At 42.0% G+C, this 19569-nt stretch overlaps 1 protein-coding gene across 2 annotated transcripts in view; it reads right to left on the reverse strand.

Moving 5' to 3' along the window:
• The window catches only part of SMYD1 (SET and MYND domain containing 1), a 38093-nt gene extending 21774 nt beyond the window's left edge, over positions 1-16319 (reverse strand). For both annotated transcript variants that reach the window (XM_006763976.2, XM_006763975.2), the window contains exon 1: positions 16086-16319. In XM_006763976.2, the coding sequence (XP_006764039.1) occupies positions 16086-16222 (137 nt within the window). In that variant the 5' untranslated portion in view covers positions 16223-16319. The remainder of the gene's footprint in view (positions 1-16085) is intronic.
• Between the last annotated feature and the right edge of the window lie 3250 nt (positions 16320-19569).

Consider the following 19569-nt stretch of genomic DNA (forward strand, 5'->3'; position numbering starts at 1 on the left):
CTGGCCTCCGGGTTCAGTAGGTTGAGTGTCATCCCATGCATCACAATTTCCCCTGTTCAGTTCCTGGTCAGGGCACAATGCCCAGGTTGCTGGCTCAACCCCCACATCCCCAATAGGAGGCAGCCGATTGATGGTTCTCTCTCCCTCTCCTTTCCTCTCTAAAATCAATAAAAACATATTCTTTTAGAAGCTAATAAAAACTCCAAGTGGTCACCTAGAATGACAGAAGTTCTGCTCCTTTACCTTTCACTGCTGAATTCTAAGCTGCTTACACCGCAGGGAGAGGTGGTGTCTCGGAGACTGGAGACACCACTGTGGCCAGCGTAAGTTCCAACCACTCTGAACCCTAAAAACTTACCTGACAGCAAACAGTGCAGCCAAGTGCGCATGTGTTAGGGGCTGGCAACCCAAATGAGAGTCCTCCGAATTAACTTCCAGGCAGAATACAATGTTTGTTCAAGGATAAGTAATTTTTAAATGTGCTGATTTGAAGTTTACTCAACAGCAATCTTTTTTTTTAGAGCAATATAGATTTTTTTTTTCAAGGAAGAGTATTTCGCCTCTAACATTGTTTAGGATTGCTGGGGCACGGTGACAACTGACTTTTACTAGTTTTGTTATTGTTTTTAAATCCTGTGCAGACAGCGCCCCCTTATGGCCTGCACTGGGTATGCACCCTGGCACTGCCTGGCTGTCTCATTAGGGCAGATCTTCCTAACCTGGCACAAAGGGAGCGAATACACCTGCTATGGCACTTGCCTCCAGGCTCCAGGGAACTGACTCAAAACACTTCAACAGCGCCTGCTTAGAGAATAGTCTACCTGCCACGAACTACAGGTATGTCCATAGGAAATTCAGTGGAATGCCCCTCCTGTCTTCAAAGTCACTAATAACCACTTTGTCCAGGAGAAGGCGAGACACAGAGCCCTGGAGTGAGGCAAAATAAACTTCACCCCAGCCCAGCACAAGCTGGGCTTGCGGGCTCAATCCCCAGTAGGGGGCGTGCAGGAGGCAGCTGGTCATTGATTTTCTCTCATCGTTGATGTTTCTCTCTCCCCCGCTCCCTTCCTCTCTGAAATCAATAAGAACATATTTAAAAAATAAGAAAAAAATAACTTCATCCCATACTGGGTGGTGGACCTTTACAATCATGTATATAACCACTTATCAGGTCTTGAATCAATTCAATATCAGTTCAATAATATGTCACCATACTAGCTCACACGATTCTTTACAATCACTCTGCTATAATAAACTTCTCATTACTTTTCAGAAGAAGAAAATGCGTCCTGGCTGGGTGCTCAGTTGGTTAGAGCGTTGTCCTCAAACGCCAAGGTTGTGGGTTTGGTCTCTGATTAGGGTACATACAAGAATCGACCGATGAATGCATAAACAAGTGGAACAACAAAACTCTCCTTCTCTCTCTCTCTCTCTCTCTCTCTCTCAGCAACAAATTTTTTAAAAAAGAAAATAAAATGTGATGATTTTGAAATGATTCTTTTTCTCATGATGAAGTCATAGTGCAGCGGTTCTCAACCTTCTGGCCCTTTAAATACCATTCCTCATGTTGTGACCCAACCATAAAATTATTTTCGTTGCTACTTCATACCTGTAATGTTGCTACTGTTATGAACCGTCATGTAAATATCTGGTATGCAGGATGGTCTGAGGCGACCCCTGTGAAAGGGTCATTCGACCGCCAAAGGGGTCGTGACCCACAGGTTGAGAACCGCTGTCATAGTGGGTTCCAAGTGTTAACTACCAAACTCTTGTCTGCAGGCTCACACGCCTGTTTTAGATTCCATCCCAGTTCTTCTGGGGCCTGGAGTCCAGCTTTAAAGGTTGGAGAAGCCCAGCGTGTGAGTAATCTCCTAATTTAGATCCCCTAAGAGTGAGGTCGACCTTTCTCCCCAGTACCTCACTGCTGGTGAGGCTTAACTGAGAAGGAAGGGAGACGCTGTGATGCGAAGCAGGGCTTCTCAGACTCTGGTGGGCATCACGTCATCAGAGATCTTTTAAAAAAAACGGGTTCTAATTCAGTGGGTCTGGGGTGGGGTCCGAGACCCTCCATTTCTAACAAGCTCCAGGTGATCCTGATGCTACAACTCTGAGCAGCAAGACTCTGGATGTGGGGAACCGATATAGGGTTGAGCCTCGGACTGACCTGCTGGCAAAGTCACAAACAAGTCCCAGCTTAGAGGGCACAGCCCTCTTAGCATAATTACGCTTGACCTTATAACACTCCCAGATCTTACCTGGGAAGCTAAAGGGCTGAGGGAAGTGCAGGAAGTGTAACTATGGTCAAAACAGGTGAAACTCACAAGAACTGTGTAACTATGGTAACCACTGCCTTGTTTACCTCTGACTATAAAATGGTTGGTGCGGCCTGAGCACGGTGGAAGTCCTTCCTCCTTAGTTGGACTTACCCGCCTGGCCCCCCAATATTCCCAAATTATCTCCTGTCTTTTCCCTTTCGTGTGTGTGCCGCTCCTCTTCCAGATCCTGAATCCTGAACCACACGGGCCGTGGAGGGAAACATTTACAACATCTGGAGATGAGAGAAAACTTAAATCCCACTCCTTCCAGTGGAGTGTGCAAGGAAGTATCGGGTAGGCAGGAAGGGGAAGTTTTAAAATTGTGTCCTTCTGCTCTCCATCTCCTTACACTGGTGGCAGGATGGGTATTATGGAAAGTCAGACCTGGAGTCAGTCTGGGTTGGGTTCAATTCCGGATTCTAGTATCTACTGGCTGTGTGACCTCAAGCAAGTACTCTAACCTCTCTGAGCCTTGGTTTCCTTATGTGAAAACGAGAATAGCAACACCTAGATCTTGATAACCTCTTAAACTAATGACTATTACTTTTTTAATGAAGCATACTATTTTAAAAATTCAAGCAAGAAGAAAATTACAAAGAAATTCCAAGCCTGGCCTGTGTGGCTCAGTGGTTGAGCATCGACCTATGAACCAGGAGATCAAGGTTCTATTCTTGGTCAGGGCACATGCCCGGGTTGTGGGCTTGATCCCCAGTAGGGGGCATGCTGGAGGCAACCAATCAATGATTCTCTCTCATCATTGATGTTTCTCTCTCTCTCTCCCTCTCCCTTCCTCTCTAAAAATCAATAAAAACATATTTTTTTTTCAAAAAGAAATTTTAAAATCTCACCACTCCTGAAGTGATCTGGAGGGTTGAATGAAATAACGAGTAAACTAGCTCAGACCCTGGCACAGGGTGAGTGCTCAGTACCACCAGCCCAGTTCCCCATCCATGTGTCACATAGCCACGCTGAGCCACGTAAGTACGAGCTTCTGCACCCCTTCAGCACCCACTGTTTCTCTGGCAGCCAATGGAGAGGAAGACCTCCGGGCTGGAAGAGGACCCTGTGGGGTGAAAGGGTACTTCCTCCACAGAAACACATTATCCCCTTCTTCACAGCTCACATAAGAGAAAATCCAAAAGACATGAAGCCCTCCAACCTGGTGGATTCCAAGAGAAAGTGCGTCATCCAGACGGTGTGGCTGGCTGGTCGCCAGCAAGTCTCTCTTCTAGTCTGTTTCCCAGTCCCCCAAGAGTCCCATTCACACCACACTTTGAAATGTGTTTTCAACCAATTCCCTTCTGTTAAACCTTCACAACAACCCCCTGATCAACATCCTCACAGGGATGTTATTCTCAAAGGGGTCTCAGGCCTGACACTGCTCCCAGCACACAGGGCAAAGGGAGCCGCTAAGCCCACCTGGTCTGCCTGCAGCCCTGAGTGTGCTTGCCCCAGCCAGCGGGTCCCCACTCACTCTTTGCTCTGCGGGCACTGGGTTATGTCATCTGTCACAGTCAAGGGGCATGGAAGGGCAGCTGCTGCTCAGCTCCTTGTATGGAAATAACCAATTACTGGGCAGATAAACACACAGGGAAGGTCTCTGCAAGTGAGGCGAGCCCTCTAGAGTGTAGCCAGAGAGCAGGGGACCAACAGTTCTGGCTGGCTGGCTGCTTAAACACTCTCAGCCAGCCAGGAGGACTCCCCTCAGAATTCAAGGGGCAGGAGGCATATCTTAAAGAACACCCCATCCCTCAGGTACCCAGAGAACTACACAATATTTTTTTATTTTATTTAAATATATATATTTGTTGTTGTTGACAGTATTACAGATGTCCCCAGTTCCCCCCACCTTTACCTCTCTCCGCCCAGCCTCCACCCCTCCCCCTAGGCCTTCGCCACACTATTGTCTGTATCCATGGGCAAGGCATATAAGTATATAAGTACTTTGGTTTATTTCTTCTCATTCCCCACCCTCCCACCCCCAAGATATGTCAGTCTGTTCCATGCCTCCATGCCTCAGGGATTATTTTGTTGGTCAATTCACTTTGTTCATTAGATTCCACAAATAAGTGAGAGCATGTGATATTTGTCTTTCTCTGATTGGCTTATTTCACTTAGTATAATAGTCTCTAGGTCCATCCATGCTGTCCCAAAGGGTGAGAGATCCTTCTTTTTCATAGCTGCATAGTATTCCATTGTGTAAATATACCACCGCTTATTCATCCACTCATCTGCTGATGGGCACTTGGGCTGTTTCCAAATCTTAGCTATTGTAAATAATGTTGCTGTGAACATAAGGCTGCATCTATTCTTTCTGATTGATGTTTCGGGTTTTTAGGATATATTACCAGAGTGGTATTGCTGGGTCAAACAGCAGTTCCATTTTTAGATTTTTGAGGAAACTCCTTCTGTTTTTCCATAATGGCTGCACCAGTCTGCATTCCCACTAACAGTGAACTAATGTTCCCTTGTCTCCAAATCCTCGCCAGCACTTGTTATTTGTTGATTTAGTGATGACAGCCATTCTAACAGAGGTGAGGTGATATCTCGTGGTTTTAATTTGCATTTCTCTGATGATTAGTGACTTTGAGCATTTTTTTCATATGTCTATGGGCCATCTGTATGTCCCCTTTGGAGAAGTGTCTATTCAGGTCCTTTGCCCATCTTACAATATTTTCAATTACTTCTCTCGCACTCTTCCTTCCTTTCACAAGTAGGTATTGGGTAACTATTATGTACTGTGCATCTAGCTAGGGGATGGAGGGCCTTAAAAATAGACAAGACACAACCCGTGCCTTTGAGCAGTCCCCAGGCTGGGCTGGGACATTAACACATGTAAGCAAGGTGAGGCATGCAGCCCAGGAGTGCTGTAGGGATGATGGAAGAAGACCTGACTCCCACTGAGGTGAAGGAGGGGAGGAACCTGGGAAGGCAGTCATCCAGGAGGGAAGGAGACATGGTTCTGATCCTCTGAAGTTGGGCCAAGTTTGTACTCAAAGAATGTCAAGTTCTCCTATGGACAGCCCCTGGAATTAGTCAAGAGCATCCATGTAAAGGGAACGGGCATGTATAGGAGACAAAATAGCTATTTGACGAGATCATAGGTTGTACCACATTGGGAAATAATGTTAGAAAGATGACTAGACTATGGGGAACCTGGAATGAGACTCACAGAAATATATCCTTATTCTGCAGGCAAACGGGAGCTATGGAAGGCTTTTGCAGAGAGGAGAGAGAAATACAACCAGAGTTGGCTTCTTTTCCCAATGGCATCTACCTAATGTCATTTTTAAATGGCTTGTTTAAACCTTTGAGGAGCATTGCTGAATTCTTGTTTGCACTATTATCATATTTTAGTGTAAGAAGTTTGGTGGTACTGCTTCCTCACACCAAGCCTAGGGATTGCCTATTGTTTGTTTTTTGTTTGTTTGTTTGTTTGTTTTGCCACTTAAAGCCTCTATATGAACCCAGTAAAAAGTATGTCATGGAACAAAGGTTAGCAAATGTTTGCTTTCCTTTTTAAATAATTGGAAAAAATGTATAATTACAATTGATATTCAATATTGTAGCTTCAGGTACACAGCATAGTTGTTAGACATTTATATAATTTACACAGTGATCCCACAGTTAATACCAGTACCCACCCAACACCATATATAGTTATTACAAAATATTGGCTGTATTGCCAATGCTGACTCTGTGATTACTTTGTAACTGCCAGTTTGTACTTCTTAATGCGTTCTGTTTATTTATTTTGTTTTTTTAGACACTCCACAAGTGAAATTATGTGGTATGAAATCATATGGTCTATCTCTATCTGACTTATTTCACTTAGCATAATACCCTCTAGGTCCATCCATGTTGTTGCAAATAGTAAGATTTTATTCTTTTTTATGACCAAGTAATAGTCCATTGTATATATGTACCACTTTTATTTCTTTTTAATTTTTTTACTTTTTTTAAATATATTTTTATTGATTTCAGAGAGGAAGGGAGAGGGAGAGAGAAATAGAAACATCAATGATGAATCATTGATCAGCTGCCTCCTGTGTGCCCCCCACTGGGGATTCAGTGTGCAACCTGGGTATGTGTCCTTGACTGGAATTAAACCTGGGACCCTTCAGTCCCCAGGCTGACACTCTATCCACTGAGCCAAACCAGCTAGGGATTAAATTTTTTTAATTTTTTAATTACAGTTGATATACAATTTTACATGAGCTTCGGGTGTACAACATAGTGATTACACACTTATATACCTTACGAAATGATCCCCCTGAGAAATCTAGTACCCATCTGATACCATACATAGTTATTACAATATTATTGGCTATATTCTCAATTCTGTACCTTAAATCCACATGACTGTTTTTAATCTCCTCCACTTTTTCACCTGCCTCCAAGTCCCCCTCCCATCTAGCATCCATCAAAATATTCTCTGTATTCATGAGTTTGTTTCTGTTTTTTTGTTTGTTTGGTTGGTTCCACAAACTGTAAGTGAAAAAGTGAAATCATATGGTATTTGTCTATCTTTTTTTACTTATTTCAGTTAGCATAATACCCTCTAGGTCCATCCAAGTTGTCACAAATAGCAAAATTCATTCTTTTTTTATTACTGAGTAATATTCCATTGTATATATGTACCACACCTTCCTTATCTATTTGTCTATCGGTGGAAACTTAGATTGCTTCCATATCTTGGCTATTGTAAATAATGCTGCAATAAATATAGGGGTGTGTATGTCTTTTACAATTAATGTTTTGGATTTCTTTGAGTAAATACCCAAAACTTGGATGGCTGTGTTATATAGTAGTTCTATTTTTTATTTTCTGAGGAACCTCGTACTGTCTTCCACGGTGGCTGCACCAATTTACAATCCCACCAACAGTGCACTAGGGCTCCCTTTTCTCCACATCCTTGACACTTGTTTGTTGATTTTTTGATGTTAGCCATTCTGACAGGTGTGAGATAATATCTCATTGTGGTTTTAATTGAGCATCTTTTCATATGTCTATTGGCCATCTGTATGTCCTCTTTGGAGAAATGTCTATTCAGGTCTTTTGCCCATTTTTTAATTGACCTGTTTGGGTTTTTTTAATGTTAAGTTGTATGAATCCTTTACATAACTTGAATATTAACCCCTTATCAGCTGTATCGTTGGCAAGTATCTTCCTCCACTCAGTAGATTGTCTTTTTGTTTTGCTGATGGTTTCCTTCACTGTACACAGCTTTTCATTTCTTTTTTATTTTTGTATCTAGTTAATCCTCACCTGAGGATGTTTTTTCCATTGTTTTTTTTAAAATATGTATTTTTATTGATTTCAGAGTGGAAGGGAGAGGGAGAGACAGAAACATCAATGATGAGAGAATCATTGATTGGCTATCTCCTGCATGCCCCATACTGGGGTTTGAGCCCCCAACCTAGGCATGTGCCCTAACGGGGAATTGAACCCTGATCTCCTGTTTAATAGGTTGACGCTCAACTACTGAGCCATGCTGATCAAGCTACATTGATTTTTAGAGAGGGGGACTGGGGACAGAGAGATTTAAGCATCAATTGAGGGAGACATGCACGAGCCCTGACTGGGGCGGGGATCAAATTTGCAACCAAGGTACCTGCCCTTGACTGGAATTGAACCTGAGACCCTTCAGTCTGCAGGCTGACACTCTAACTACTGAGCAAAACTGGTGAGGGCTTTCTTTTTAAATGTTTTTATTGATTTCAGAGAGAGGAAGGGTGAGGGAGAGGGAGAGAGAAAAACATCAATGATGAGATAGAATCATCAATCATCTGCCTCCTGCACACCCCCTACTGGGGATCAAGCTGAAACCTGAGTATATGCCCTGACCAGGAATCCAACTGTGACCTCCTGGTTCATAGGTCGACATTCAACCATTGAACCACACCAGCCAATCCAGAAGCTTTTCATTTTGATGTAGTCCCATTTGTTCATTTTTGCTTTTGCTACCCTTGCCCAAGGAGAAATATCCAAAAAATATATATTACTCAGAGCAATGTCAAAGAGTTTTCCTCTAGGAGTTTATGGTTTTGCATCTTACATTTAAGTCTTTAATCCATTTTGAGTTTACTCTTGTATATATGTAGGAAAGTGATCTAGTTTCATATTTTTTGCATGTATCTGACCAATTTTTTCAACTTATTGAAGACACTATCATTCCTTCATTGTATAGTCTTGTCTTCTATTTTGTAAATTAATTGACCATAGGAGTGAGGGTTTAATTCTCTATTATGTTTCCTGATCAATGTGTCTGTTTTTGTGCCAATCCCTTATTGTTTTTTATTACTATAGCCTTGTAGTAAAGTTTGAAATCAGGGAACATAATATTCCCAATTTTGTTTTTCCTCAAGATTGTTTTGATTATTAGAGGTCTTTTGTGGTTCTATATAAATTTAGGGTTATTTGTTTTAGTTCTGAGAAGTTGCCTATTTATTTTTAAAATCTCTTTTATTGAAATAAGAATCCTTAAACTTTTCTATGCCACAAGTCACGTGATGAGGTTCACACAATGCACTCAAACCTGTATGCATTTCCCACCCTCCAGCTGCAACCAAACCCCACTTAATTATTTATTTATTTACTGACTTACTTACTTATTTATGTATTGTTAATCCTCACCAGAGGATATTCTTTCATTGCTTTTTCAGAAAAAAGTGAATAGAAGGAAGGAAGGAAGGAAGGAAGGAAGGAAGGAAGGAAGGAAGGAAGGAAGGAAGAAAGGAAGGAAAGGAGGGAGGAAGGGAAGGAGGGCGAAAGGAAAAAGAGAGGGGGAGAGAGACACATCTACTAGTTGCCTCCCACACCTGCCACAACCAGGGTCAGGGAGCAAATCACAACCCGTGTAGTGCCCGTGACGGAGAACCGAAGGCCCTTTGGCATGCAGGCTTATGCTGTAACCATTTACAAACATCGGCCAGAGCCAAACTCCTCTTCTCCTGCTCAGAACACATCTTCAGATGCAACTGAGGGGAGATAACAATGTTATGGGGACAAGCTGGCATTTGATTTCATCTATGTTCTAAAGAAAATTATTCCCAAACTTCTGCATTTAAGGATTATTTGGTAAAATTCAGCAATACAGTTCATGACAGGTCATGTGACATATCAACATGTCTTACCTTCACAGCTACAATTGCCAAATTAAGGGCATGGTTCTGAATCTACTGTGGTTATCCTCATCATCAAGCGCAAACATTTAATGTTATCATCTGAAAACTTTAACAGTTATTCATTCATTTTCTGAGCTAACTTTAGGGATTTCTCTAACCCCTTTATTAAATTATTTCCATTTATAGCATCATTTCTCCCCTACCACCCATCCACCAGCTGTTACCAGATTAAAGGCCACAGAGTGTTTGTGCATATGCCACGGCTAATCCTAGTGTTCCCACAGCCCCACATAGAACTGCACTGGCTAAAAGCCCAGCTCTCTTCACTGGCCCTGAAGAAGCTCATAACTCGTCTGATTTTCACACAAAAAACCTGCTGATGGTACTTTCTCTTTGAAGTTCTCTACTTTTTTCCATGTTCTCATCTTTGTTGTTCTCTACACACATACACATTTACATACCCTCCTGGGCACTTTCAACTCTTTAAACAGAATCGTTCAGTAGCTAGTACAATTTTTGTCTAAAGAACTTTAGAAAAAATTCACTGTCCTTGCTCCTTCTTTATTTTTTTCCTTAATATCTTTGTAATAAATTGGATTAATAAGAAATTAATATTATTGGCTACGATAGACTGGCTAGCCTCCCCAAGATGTCAGTGTTCTAATGACTGGACACTTTGAATATGCTACTTTTTCTGGGAAAAGGGACTTTGAAGATGTGATTAGGAGTAAGGTCCTCGAGCTGGGGAGATAATCTTGAATCATCGGGATGGGCCTAATGTAATTACAAGAGTCCTTATAAGAAGGTGGCAGGAGAAGGAGAAGCCAGCTGGCTTTGAAAATAGAGCCCAGGAATGCAGATTTGATTCTGCAACCAATTCCAATGTGTGTGGGAGTGGTTTCTTACACCATCCAAACAATACTCCGACACTAGCTGGGCATCTTACAATTCAACTCAGTTCTTAGAGTATCTACTAGAGATAGCATCGGATCCCACAGATTAAGGTCTCAGTCCCACAAGACTCTCCCCACAACCCCCCAACACAATATCACAGCAGGCACCCTGTGGAAGCTAGAAAACTCAAGGAAACCTAACCTTGTGGACCCATTTTAGATCTCTGACCTCCAGAACTATAAGATAGTAAAATTTGTTTTCATGCCACTAAAATTCCAAATTTGTGGAAATTTGTTATAGCAACAGCAAGAAACTAATACACTGGTTTGTTACTATAAACACTTTTAATTTTTTTTTTTTGCTATGTTATCACATGTATATTCTTATATTTTTTACCTATCAGTTTCTGGATCTAACCATTTTCAGCCCTCAGAACCATATTTTGATCCTTCTAAAATTGATGGATGGGTACTCTTTCTTTTATTAAGATTAAATATTGTTAATTGGACTGACAAGAATAAAAGAAAATTAAGTGGGCAATTCTGGGTCCACTTGTGGAGAATGAGTAGTGAGAGATGATGCCTGGACAAGCCCGTGAAGACTTAGACTGTATGACTCAGCCCTGTGTGACCTCCTAAGCCTTAGTTTCCCCATCTGTAAGAGATGATCGAATAAATTCAATGGTTCTCAACCTTCTTCTTTGTTGAAAGTAATTTTGAAAGTGATGAAAGCTATGGACTTTCTCCACAAAAATAAAAGACACGCATGCATATCCACATAAAACTTTGATCTTCCAATCATAGGTGTTTCCCTAGCTAAGGATCCATGGACCCAGGTTAGGAATCTGTAGGCTAGATACCCTCTAAATTCAAGACACCTGGGACTGTTTAAAAAAATAATCAAATAGTATTTTTGGCTCCTAGAACAGCTCATCAGCACCATTCCTGTTCCATCTCTTGTATTTGATGCTAAAATAAAATAAAATAATAATCAGAACAAGCTCCATTCCTATTTTAGCCTAGCACTCCTCTCCTGCTGCACTGGAATTCTTTGCACATAGAAGATTTCATGCAACCTATGGAATCCCAGGCTGGAAGAGATCTTAAGAGTCACATGACCAAGTCTATTGTCCAAGTCTGTGCATACATCATCTCTGCCAGTTGTCACGAGAAAATGCACAACCTTGGAAATAGCCCTTTCCATCTCCAGACAGCACTAACGTGCTCATTCTACTCATTAGGCAAATAGAGGCTCAATGTCAAGGCACTAAAAGCTTGTAGGTAGTTCAGGAAAAGTTTAGGACTGATACTTTTTAATGGTTCCAAAAAAAATGTAAGGCAAAAACAAAAAATACAAAATGGAAATTAATAAGAATTTTAAAAGCAAAGTTATAAAAACCCATTCAGAAGTTATAAGGAAAAACTACATTTTGACATATTGTGAGGTGGTGTGTCTAAAGGTAAGGGTGTCCAGAGTCTATTTAATTCTTACTAGTAAATGGCTTGAGGTCTGACTAGCTTTCCAATTACCATATCTCCCCACCCCATTTTCACCTGAAATATGACTCTAACTTCTGCTTAAGATGCCTGGTTCTCACCCTTTCATCAATTAAAAGAAAATTCAGAACACTTTTTCTTCCAAGTGACAGTCATTAGTTGTAAATAGCTATTAGAAGTAGTTCTCTGATGTTACTTTAAAACATGCTTCAAATTCCTTCACCTGCTCAATTCTGAATCTATTCCAGTTTGGCCATGTATCTATTGGTTGTGGGTAGTGTTTGAAGATAATGACAACTATGATGACAGTGATGATTCCATTTTATTAATATTGTGAAAAGTGCTCAATCTTAGTCTGTTGGTCAACTGGGCTAACCAACTAATTGATTTTACAGTTTGGAAAAGATGGAGGTTCTACTTCAGAAGGCTAGAAGAGTCCTTCCAAGACCAAGCAGAGGAAAGATAAGGATCTAATTTTGCTGAACTCCCTGCATTCTTAAGACTAAAACTGATTATCTTCTCATTCCATTTGACATAAAATGAACTAAATAATCCTGGCTTGCAATAACATGTGTAATAAATCATATAAATGGGCCCGGCCGGTGTGGTTCAATAGTTTGGTGTCAACCTATGAACCAGGAGGTCACAATTCCATTTCTGGTCAGGGCACATGCCCAGATTGCAAGCTCGATCCCCCAGTAGCGGGTATGCAGGAGGCAGCCGATCAATGATCTTCTCTCATCATTGATGTTTCTATCTCTCTCTCCCTCTCCCTTCCTCTCTGAAATCAATGAAAATATATATATTTTTAAAGAAATTTAAAAAAAAAAACTTTTGAAACAGGGCAAAATAGCCTTCGCATTCGGCCTATAGCAACATTAGATCCCAAAGAAAAGTTTGCAGAGATAACAAGAAAGCAGATATTATGACTATCAGACTGAAAATTACAAACATTCTTTAGAATTCGTGTCACTGTTAGCTTATCTGCACCAATAGAAATGCCTTCCTCCCATTAATGTAATTGTTCCCCTTCCATTTCCCATCCATGCCCATTGCTTTTGTCTCCTGATCAGAACACCATTTGGGTTTCTGCCTGAACCAGTGTGTCCTGAATAGCTATTCTTTTTTCTCTTCTTTTTTTTTTTTTAATCTCAAATAGATGCATGTTGCCTCTCACTTTTGGCCTTTAATTTTTAGGTTAACACCTGGATTCAAGCCGGCCTCTTTTATAGAATGACTTTGTGGGTGACTCAGTCCTACCTCCTCAGTCAGGTTTCTCATCTACAGTAGCGAAGTCTCACAGAGAGGGAGGACCGCATGTACACAGTTACCTTTTGGCACCTCTCCAGGCTGGCTCAGGTATACCCAAAGAAAGAGTCTACCCTCACCTTTGCACTGATAAATTTGGGCAAATCACCTTTCAAAAGTATCTCTTTTAGGTTTTAAAAAAATTATTTTAAACATTATTTACCACAATCATCCTAATTTTTATTACTATTGAATAATAATATTTTATGTAGCAGTTTATCTGTGATGTCCACTAAGGTTGGTTTTGTAGTTATTACTTCAAATGAGTGATTAGTTATTTATAGTGACAAAAACATGTAAACAGCCTAATTGTCCAGTCATAAAAAAAGAGAAGGATAGCATCCAGCCATTAAATACTATGCTTGTGAAGAGTGTCTAGTGATACAGAAGATAATTAAATTATTGAGTGAATAAAGAAACATAATATTTTGTAAAATAAGATTCCAGCTGAGTAGTAAAAACAGATGCCTCTCTTTTTAAACAAACTGGAAGAAGCCCAGCAGGTGTAGCTCAGTTGGTTGAGCTTCATCCCATGCTCCAAGAGGTTGCCCGTTTGATTCCGGTCAGGTCACATGCCTGGGTTGCGGGCTCAATCCCCAGTGGAGGACATACAGAAGGCAGCCGGTCATCAATGTTTCTGTCTCTCTCTCTCTCCCTCTCCCTTTCACTCTCTCTAAAAATCAATTTTTAAAATAAATAAAACAAGCTGGAAGGAAATAAACAACAAGGTTAAGAATGTGAAGATATATTTTTAAAATATATTTTTATTTACTTTAGAGAGGGAGAGTTAGAAACATCAATGATGAGAGAGAATCATTGATCGGCTGCCTCTTGCATGCCCCACACTAGGGATCGAGCCAGCAACCCAGGCATGTGCCCTTGACCAGGAATCGAACCATGACTTCCTGGTTCATAGGTCGATGCTCAACTGAGTCATGCCAGCTGGGCCTAAGTTTTACTTTTATACAAGAAGGAAAACTCATTCAAATCCAAACATTCATGAAAGGGAAACTGTTTGTCTATATTTCCTTTGGGGAATTGGAGGCACCAGTGAAGGTGTGCTAAAGAAGGCAAAATGACAGCATCAACATCATTGTTCAGAATTTTTGTGTTTCTAGATTTTTATATCTAATTCTGAATACAACTGACTCCTTCACTGTACTCACCTCCATCCCCAACACACACACACACACACACACACACACACACACACACAAATTAATGAAGTAGGACAAGGGGGCTTAGCTGCCCTTATACTCTTCAAATGGTGGTCAGCCATATGCCCCATATGTTCACTGCCTTTTCCCTGAAAGTCTCGGTAGGCAGAAAAAAAGAATTTCTCCAGAATCAAATGTAGTCCAATTATGTCTAAAAAGCAATGTTCATTCTTAGGATGATCAGTCCAGTGAGCCAACCTCAAAGCCTAGATTATCAGAGGCCATCCTGATTCAGGCCACATAAAAGACAGGCAGGTCACCCCAACTTTGGGTTCAGAGAAGTTTGTCATATTTAATCAATGTGCAACTGGGTTTTTTGTTTTTTTGTTTTTTGTTTTTAAATACGTATGTAAAAAATATTTTTACAAAGAGAGAAAGGGAGAGGGAGAAAGAGAAAGAAGCATCGATGTGAGTGTGAAACATCAATCAGCAGCCTCCTGCACGTCCCCTACTGAGGATCAAGCCCACAACTCAGGCAAGTGCCCTGACAAGGAATCGAACAAGCAACCTTTCGGTGTACAGGCCGAAGCCCAATCAACTGAGCTACACCAGCCAAAGCTAAAATAAAGATTTAGTATAACTTTAAAAATATGAGGTGTTGCCCCACTAGTTGTCAATAGGGGATGAGACTCTTAAAAGTGTATGGTCAAGTGTGAACAGGGTGTGGGGAAATGGGAATGTAAATCTAACAGAGCCACTTTACAGAGCCTGTTAAAACTGATAACAGCACACCTGAGGGCACAGCAATCCCTCCTCTGGCCATATATCCTGGAGAGTCATCACACATGTACTAGTGGACATAGGCAAGGGTTTTAATCTCAGAAATGTTCATTTTTATAAAAAATTGGAAACCACAAATGTCTTTCAATGGGGGAATGGATAAATAAAGTTTCACATGTTTACAGGGTGGAATATTTACGGCAGTTAATCCAGATAGCATATGGGTCAACATGGAGATATCTACATGTGGGTAAAAGACGTAGGTCTTTGTGGATTTAAAAGACATATCTATAGACTTATAGTTCCCATGGGAATAAGTATCAAAAACATGTTTAGTGAAAAAGAGTAAGTTCTAGAATAACATCTGAAGAATGATACCATTTCTGTAAAAAAAAAAAAATAGACAAACTACAGCTGTCCATTTTGATAAGTGCAGGTATATGTATGTTATAATACAAGAACATTCTAGAAGGAAACACATTAAAACCATTACAGGGATTATCTCTGGGGAAAGATAGAGGGGACTGGGATTAGGGGTGGGAAAGGTAAAAAGGGATTCCAGCTTGGTTTGTGAGATTCTAATTTTTCAAAGATAAATGCATTCCAGTGTTACCTATGTATCTACAATTCCTTTTTAAAGTCTCCCCAATTAGGAGCCTCCTGTAAGAAAGTGTTTTCCACAACACTACACCCGCTCTTCCCTACTTTCCCTCCACGCTCACCACACCCAGCACACTCACTCAGCCCAGCTCACTGGCGTTGTAAGGAAGTGCCCCAAAGCCCTCGCTCACTTTTACAACCCTCCGAGGGACCAGAGCAAATCACATTGGCAATGAGTCTTTGCAGAAAAAGTTATGTCAGCTAACAGCTGGCAGAAACGCCATTTGGTTCCAAATGATCCCATGGGTTTTATCTCTCTTTCCTGATGATTTTGAGAGCACAGTATTTTAGAGTTTGGCACTAGCCAAACCAACAGGAGAACAGAAGGCAAGTCCCCACATTTCATACCTGTCGAAAACCACTGCAGAATAAGCCCGCTCGGCAAAGATGACGTCCGAAGCCCAGAACTCCTTCGTGGCCTTCAGGCCCCTGCCCTTGCCTTCAGAAGTGAAGACCTCCACGTTCTCCATTTTCCCTATTGTCATCTCACAGGCTTTCAGGCAGCGGGGCAGGTCCCTAACACTGAGCCAAGCCTCTTGTCCTCGCTGCTATTTTAGCACCTTCAGCATCCCAAAGCCAAGCCTATAAATGGGCAGGCCACCTCCCCTTCCCCACCCCCCTGGCCACGGGGCCCTCACCTCCCCCTCTGCCCCTTTTCCTGGAGGCAGGGAGGGGAAGGACAAGAGGACAGTGAGGTGGGAAGGGTCTCACTCATCACCCAGCAAAGCTGACAGAGCAGAAGATGACCATGGGCTCCTGCGGCTCGGGGATGGGGTCGGAAAACTTGAAAAGCTCTTTTGCAAGAGGAAGCTCAGTCCTGATGGCCGTGGTGTTGAGCTTTAGTTGGAATAGGGAGTACTTGTTCACTAAGGTATTTTTAGCATCCAGATGCCTCTGTCAATCCGAAGCAGACAGCTGAAAGGGTCCGGGGGAAGAGGCGAGCCTGCTGCCCTGGGACCTCGCATCAGTCAGGCTTCCACTTTCTCAAGGGAGGTGGCCCCTTGTCCCCCTGCCTTTCGGAAAGCTAAAGGTGGGTGGCAGACACCGAGCCACCCCTTTGGCAGACACATAACAGTACTAGCTAGGCTCCAGGGGCATCTCTCTTCCCCTACATTACTTGGGGTTCCCACAGCACCCTCACCAGGGCAAAGAGGTCTGGAAATTACCTGATCATGCAGGTGTGCTGGATGCTGGGTGCAGGCTATATGAGAGGAGGCAAGCCCTGACAATAAAAACCCTATTTCTATCTTTCTATCAAATCTCCCTTAACATGTGTTTACTGCCAGGAAAATATCAACATGCCCTGTGCTTCTTGCCCAGGAGTGATGACACTGGAGAAACGATTCTAAAATCTCCAATGAACTAAGTACCAACTCTCGCTCAGGTTGAAAAGGAAGATCCTTGCGGATCTAGGGCTGTGGCTTATCCTCCACGTAGTGTTTTTGTTTCTGGGATGCGTCTATTTCTGGGAGGCCTCCTCTGGATCTCTGTGCATGCGGTCCTTCTCAAGCACCAGCTTCTGAGTCAGATCTGCATTTGAATGCTGAGTCTACCACTAGGACTTTGAGATAGAAGCTGTAAAACAAAAATGATAATGTCTGCCTCTCCTCCACATTGCCAGGACACGATGAGAAGTCTGCACCCCAGAAAAGGGCCTTCACCAGACTATGCTGGCACCCTGACCTAGGACAGCCAGCTTCCAGAACTGTGAGAAATAAATTTCTGTTGTTTATAAGTTACACAGTCTGTGATATTTTGTTATTGCCACCCAAATGAACTAAGACGCGAACCTAACCTAGTAAGGGAGAAATATAACGAAAGTTATCCTATAATAAAATATATATTCATTGTAAGTTAAATATGTCAGTGTGCTCATTATGCATATGCTTGGGTACAACTACACTAGGAAATATGATAAAGTCAGATGTTTGCTCCTAAGTAGAATCACTGTGATAGTTGAGAGCTGGTTGAATCTGGAGACACAAATTCCACACATTGTTGTATGTGACATGGTTTCCTGAAACGGTGAATGGTGTTTAGTCAAGGTCTGAATGAATAAAAGTATAATCTTCCTTCAGTTAACAAGAACTTGCATTACTGGGAAATGTTGTGAATTTTAAAATTTTACAAAAGCTACTCTATGATTGAATATAAAACAGAATCCTGAAATGAGCACCTGGATCTTTGAGGTTGTGCAGGATGGGCAAAGATTCTTCACTGTATCAGGGTGTCCCTTGCTTCCCAAGACATCTAGCATCTTTGTGCAAGGTCAATGAGGCAAGGGGTATTGGCACTGTTACCAGTCTTTTGGCTGGTAATAGGGAGGGGGACACAGGGCCCTGCTACATTGCTATCAACACAAATCCTATAAGGTTTTTTTCCTCATCTGCCCTAGTTCTCCCTCCCCTCCATTTCAAAATCACTGTGAACGACAAGATCAAGGAAAAAGTGCTTGTGTATATGTAGCAGAAGTTTAAAGAAATGCATGGGAATGAGAAATGCTTCATTCAGGATAGTATTTACTTCTGAGGGAAGGAGACGTTCATTAGAAAGTAGGGTAAGAACATTCCAGGAAGAGAGAGTAGCATATACAATGAGTTGAGTTTGTACAATAGCTTGATATTTACGGGAATCAGTAAAGGTTGCTGGATCATAAAGTGAAAGCAGGGTGGGGAAGTGGAGGCAACAGGAAGAAAATGAGACCAGGAGCCTGGTAGGACTCACTTTTGACTTCCCCTACAGACAATGGGAGCCAGTAATGGCTTCTAGAAGGAACCCTTTGGCAGCAATGTGGGCAGTGGATTGGAGGTGGTGAAGTCAGGAGGGGTGTCTGTTAGGCAGCTACTGCCCTGGTTCTAACACAAGATGATGAGAAGCTGAAATTAGTGGCTGTGTGACAGGAAAGAATGCCCAAGAGTAACCTGCACCGTACACCAGGAGACATGACCACCAAGAAATGGGTAGAATAGCCTTAATAGGTTTGGCTCAGTGGATAGAGCGACGGCCTGCGGACTGAAGGGTCCCAGGTTCGATTCCGGTCAAGGGCATGTACCTTGGTTGCAGGCACATCCCCAGTAGGGAGTGTGCAGGAGGCAGCAGATCAATGTTTCTAACTCTCTATCCCTCTCCCTTCCTCTCTGTAAAAAATCAATAAAATATATTTTTTTAAGAATGGGTATAGTGTACAGCAATGAAACAAATAAATGACACATATACTACAGCTGGACGAACCTCAACATGTTGAGTGAAACAAGTCCCAGAACTGCATAGGGGAAGACATAAATCTTATGAAATTCAAAAAGAATCTAAGCTTTTTAAAGCTACATGTATTTGTGATAAACATATATACGTAAGGAAATGATGACTACAAACAGGATAGTGATTTCTTTGGGAGTTGGGGAATAAGATGGTGAGATTTACATGTGTTTATGTACATACATGGTTACATACACATATTTGACAGAGAGGAAAGGAAAGAGGGAGAGGGAGGGCTAAAGGGGGGAGAGAGAGAGATCGTTTATGGAGCAATGATGACAGCGTATCAGGACCAACGATTTTGTTTAATCTACGTAGACAAACGGCCCTAACAAAGGAAAGAAAGATTAAGCAGGAGATGCTCTGGAGTAGAGCCCGTAGACTCCAGACTTTTATTGTAGGTGGGTTTAGATTCACTCTCTGGAAGATTGGAGGCCCCGCGTGCTTCTCCTTCTGGGCAACGGGGAGGCGGAGGGGTCTGCTAAGGAATAAGGGAGTTGAGCCAAATGAGCGCTGAGCCCCCGACAGGCGGGCGAGGGGGCGGGGCGACAGGAGGGCGGGGCGGGGCGCCGTGTGG

The sequence above is a fragment of the Myotis davidii genome, unplaced genomic scaffold (genome assembly GCF_000327345.1).
Source record: "Myotis davidii unplaced genomic scaffold, ASM32734v1 scaffold339, whole genome shotgun sequence".
NCBI lineage: Eukaryota > Metazoa > Chordata > Mammalia > Chiroptera > Vespertilionidae > Myotis > Myotis davidii.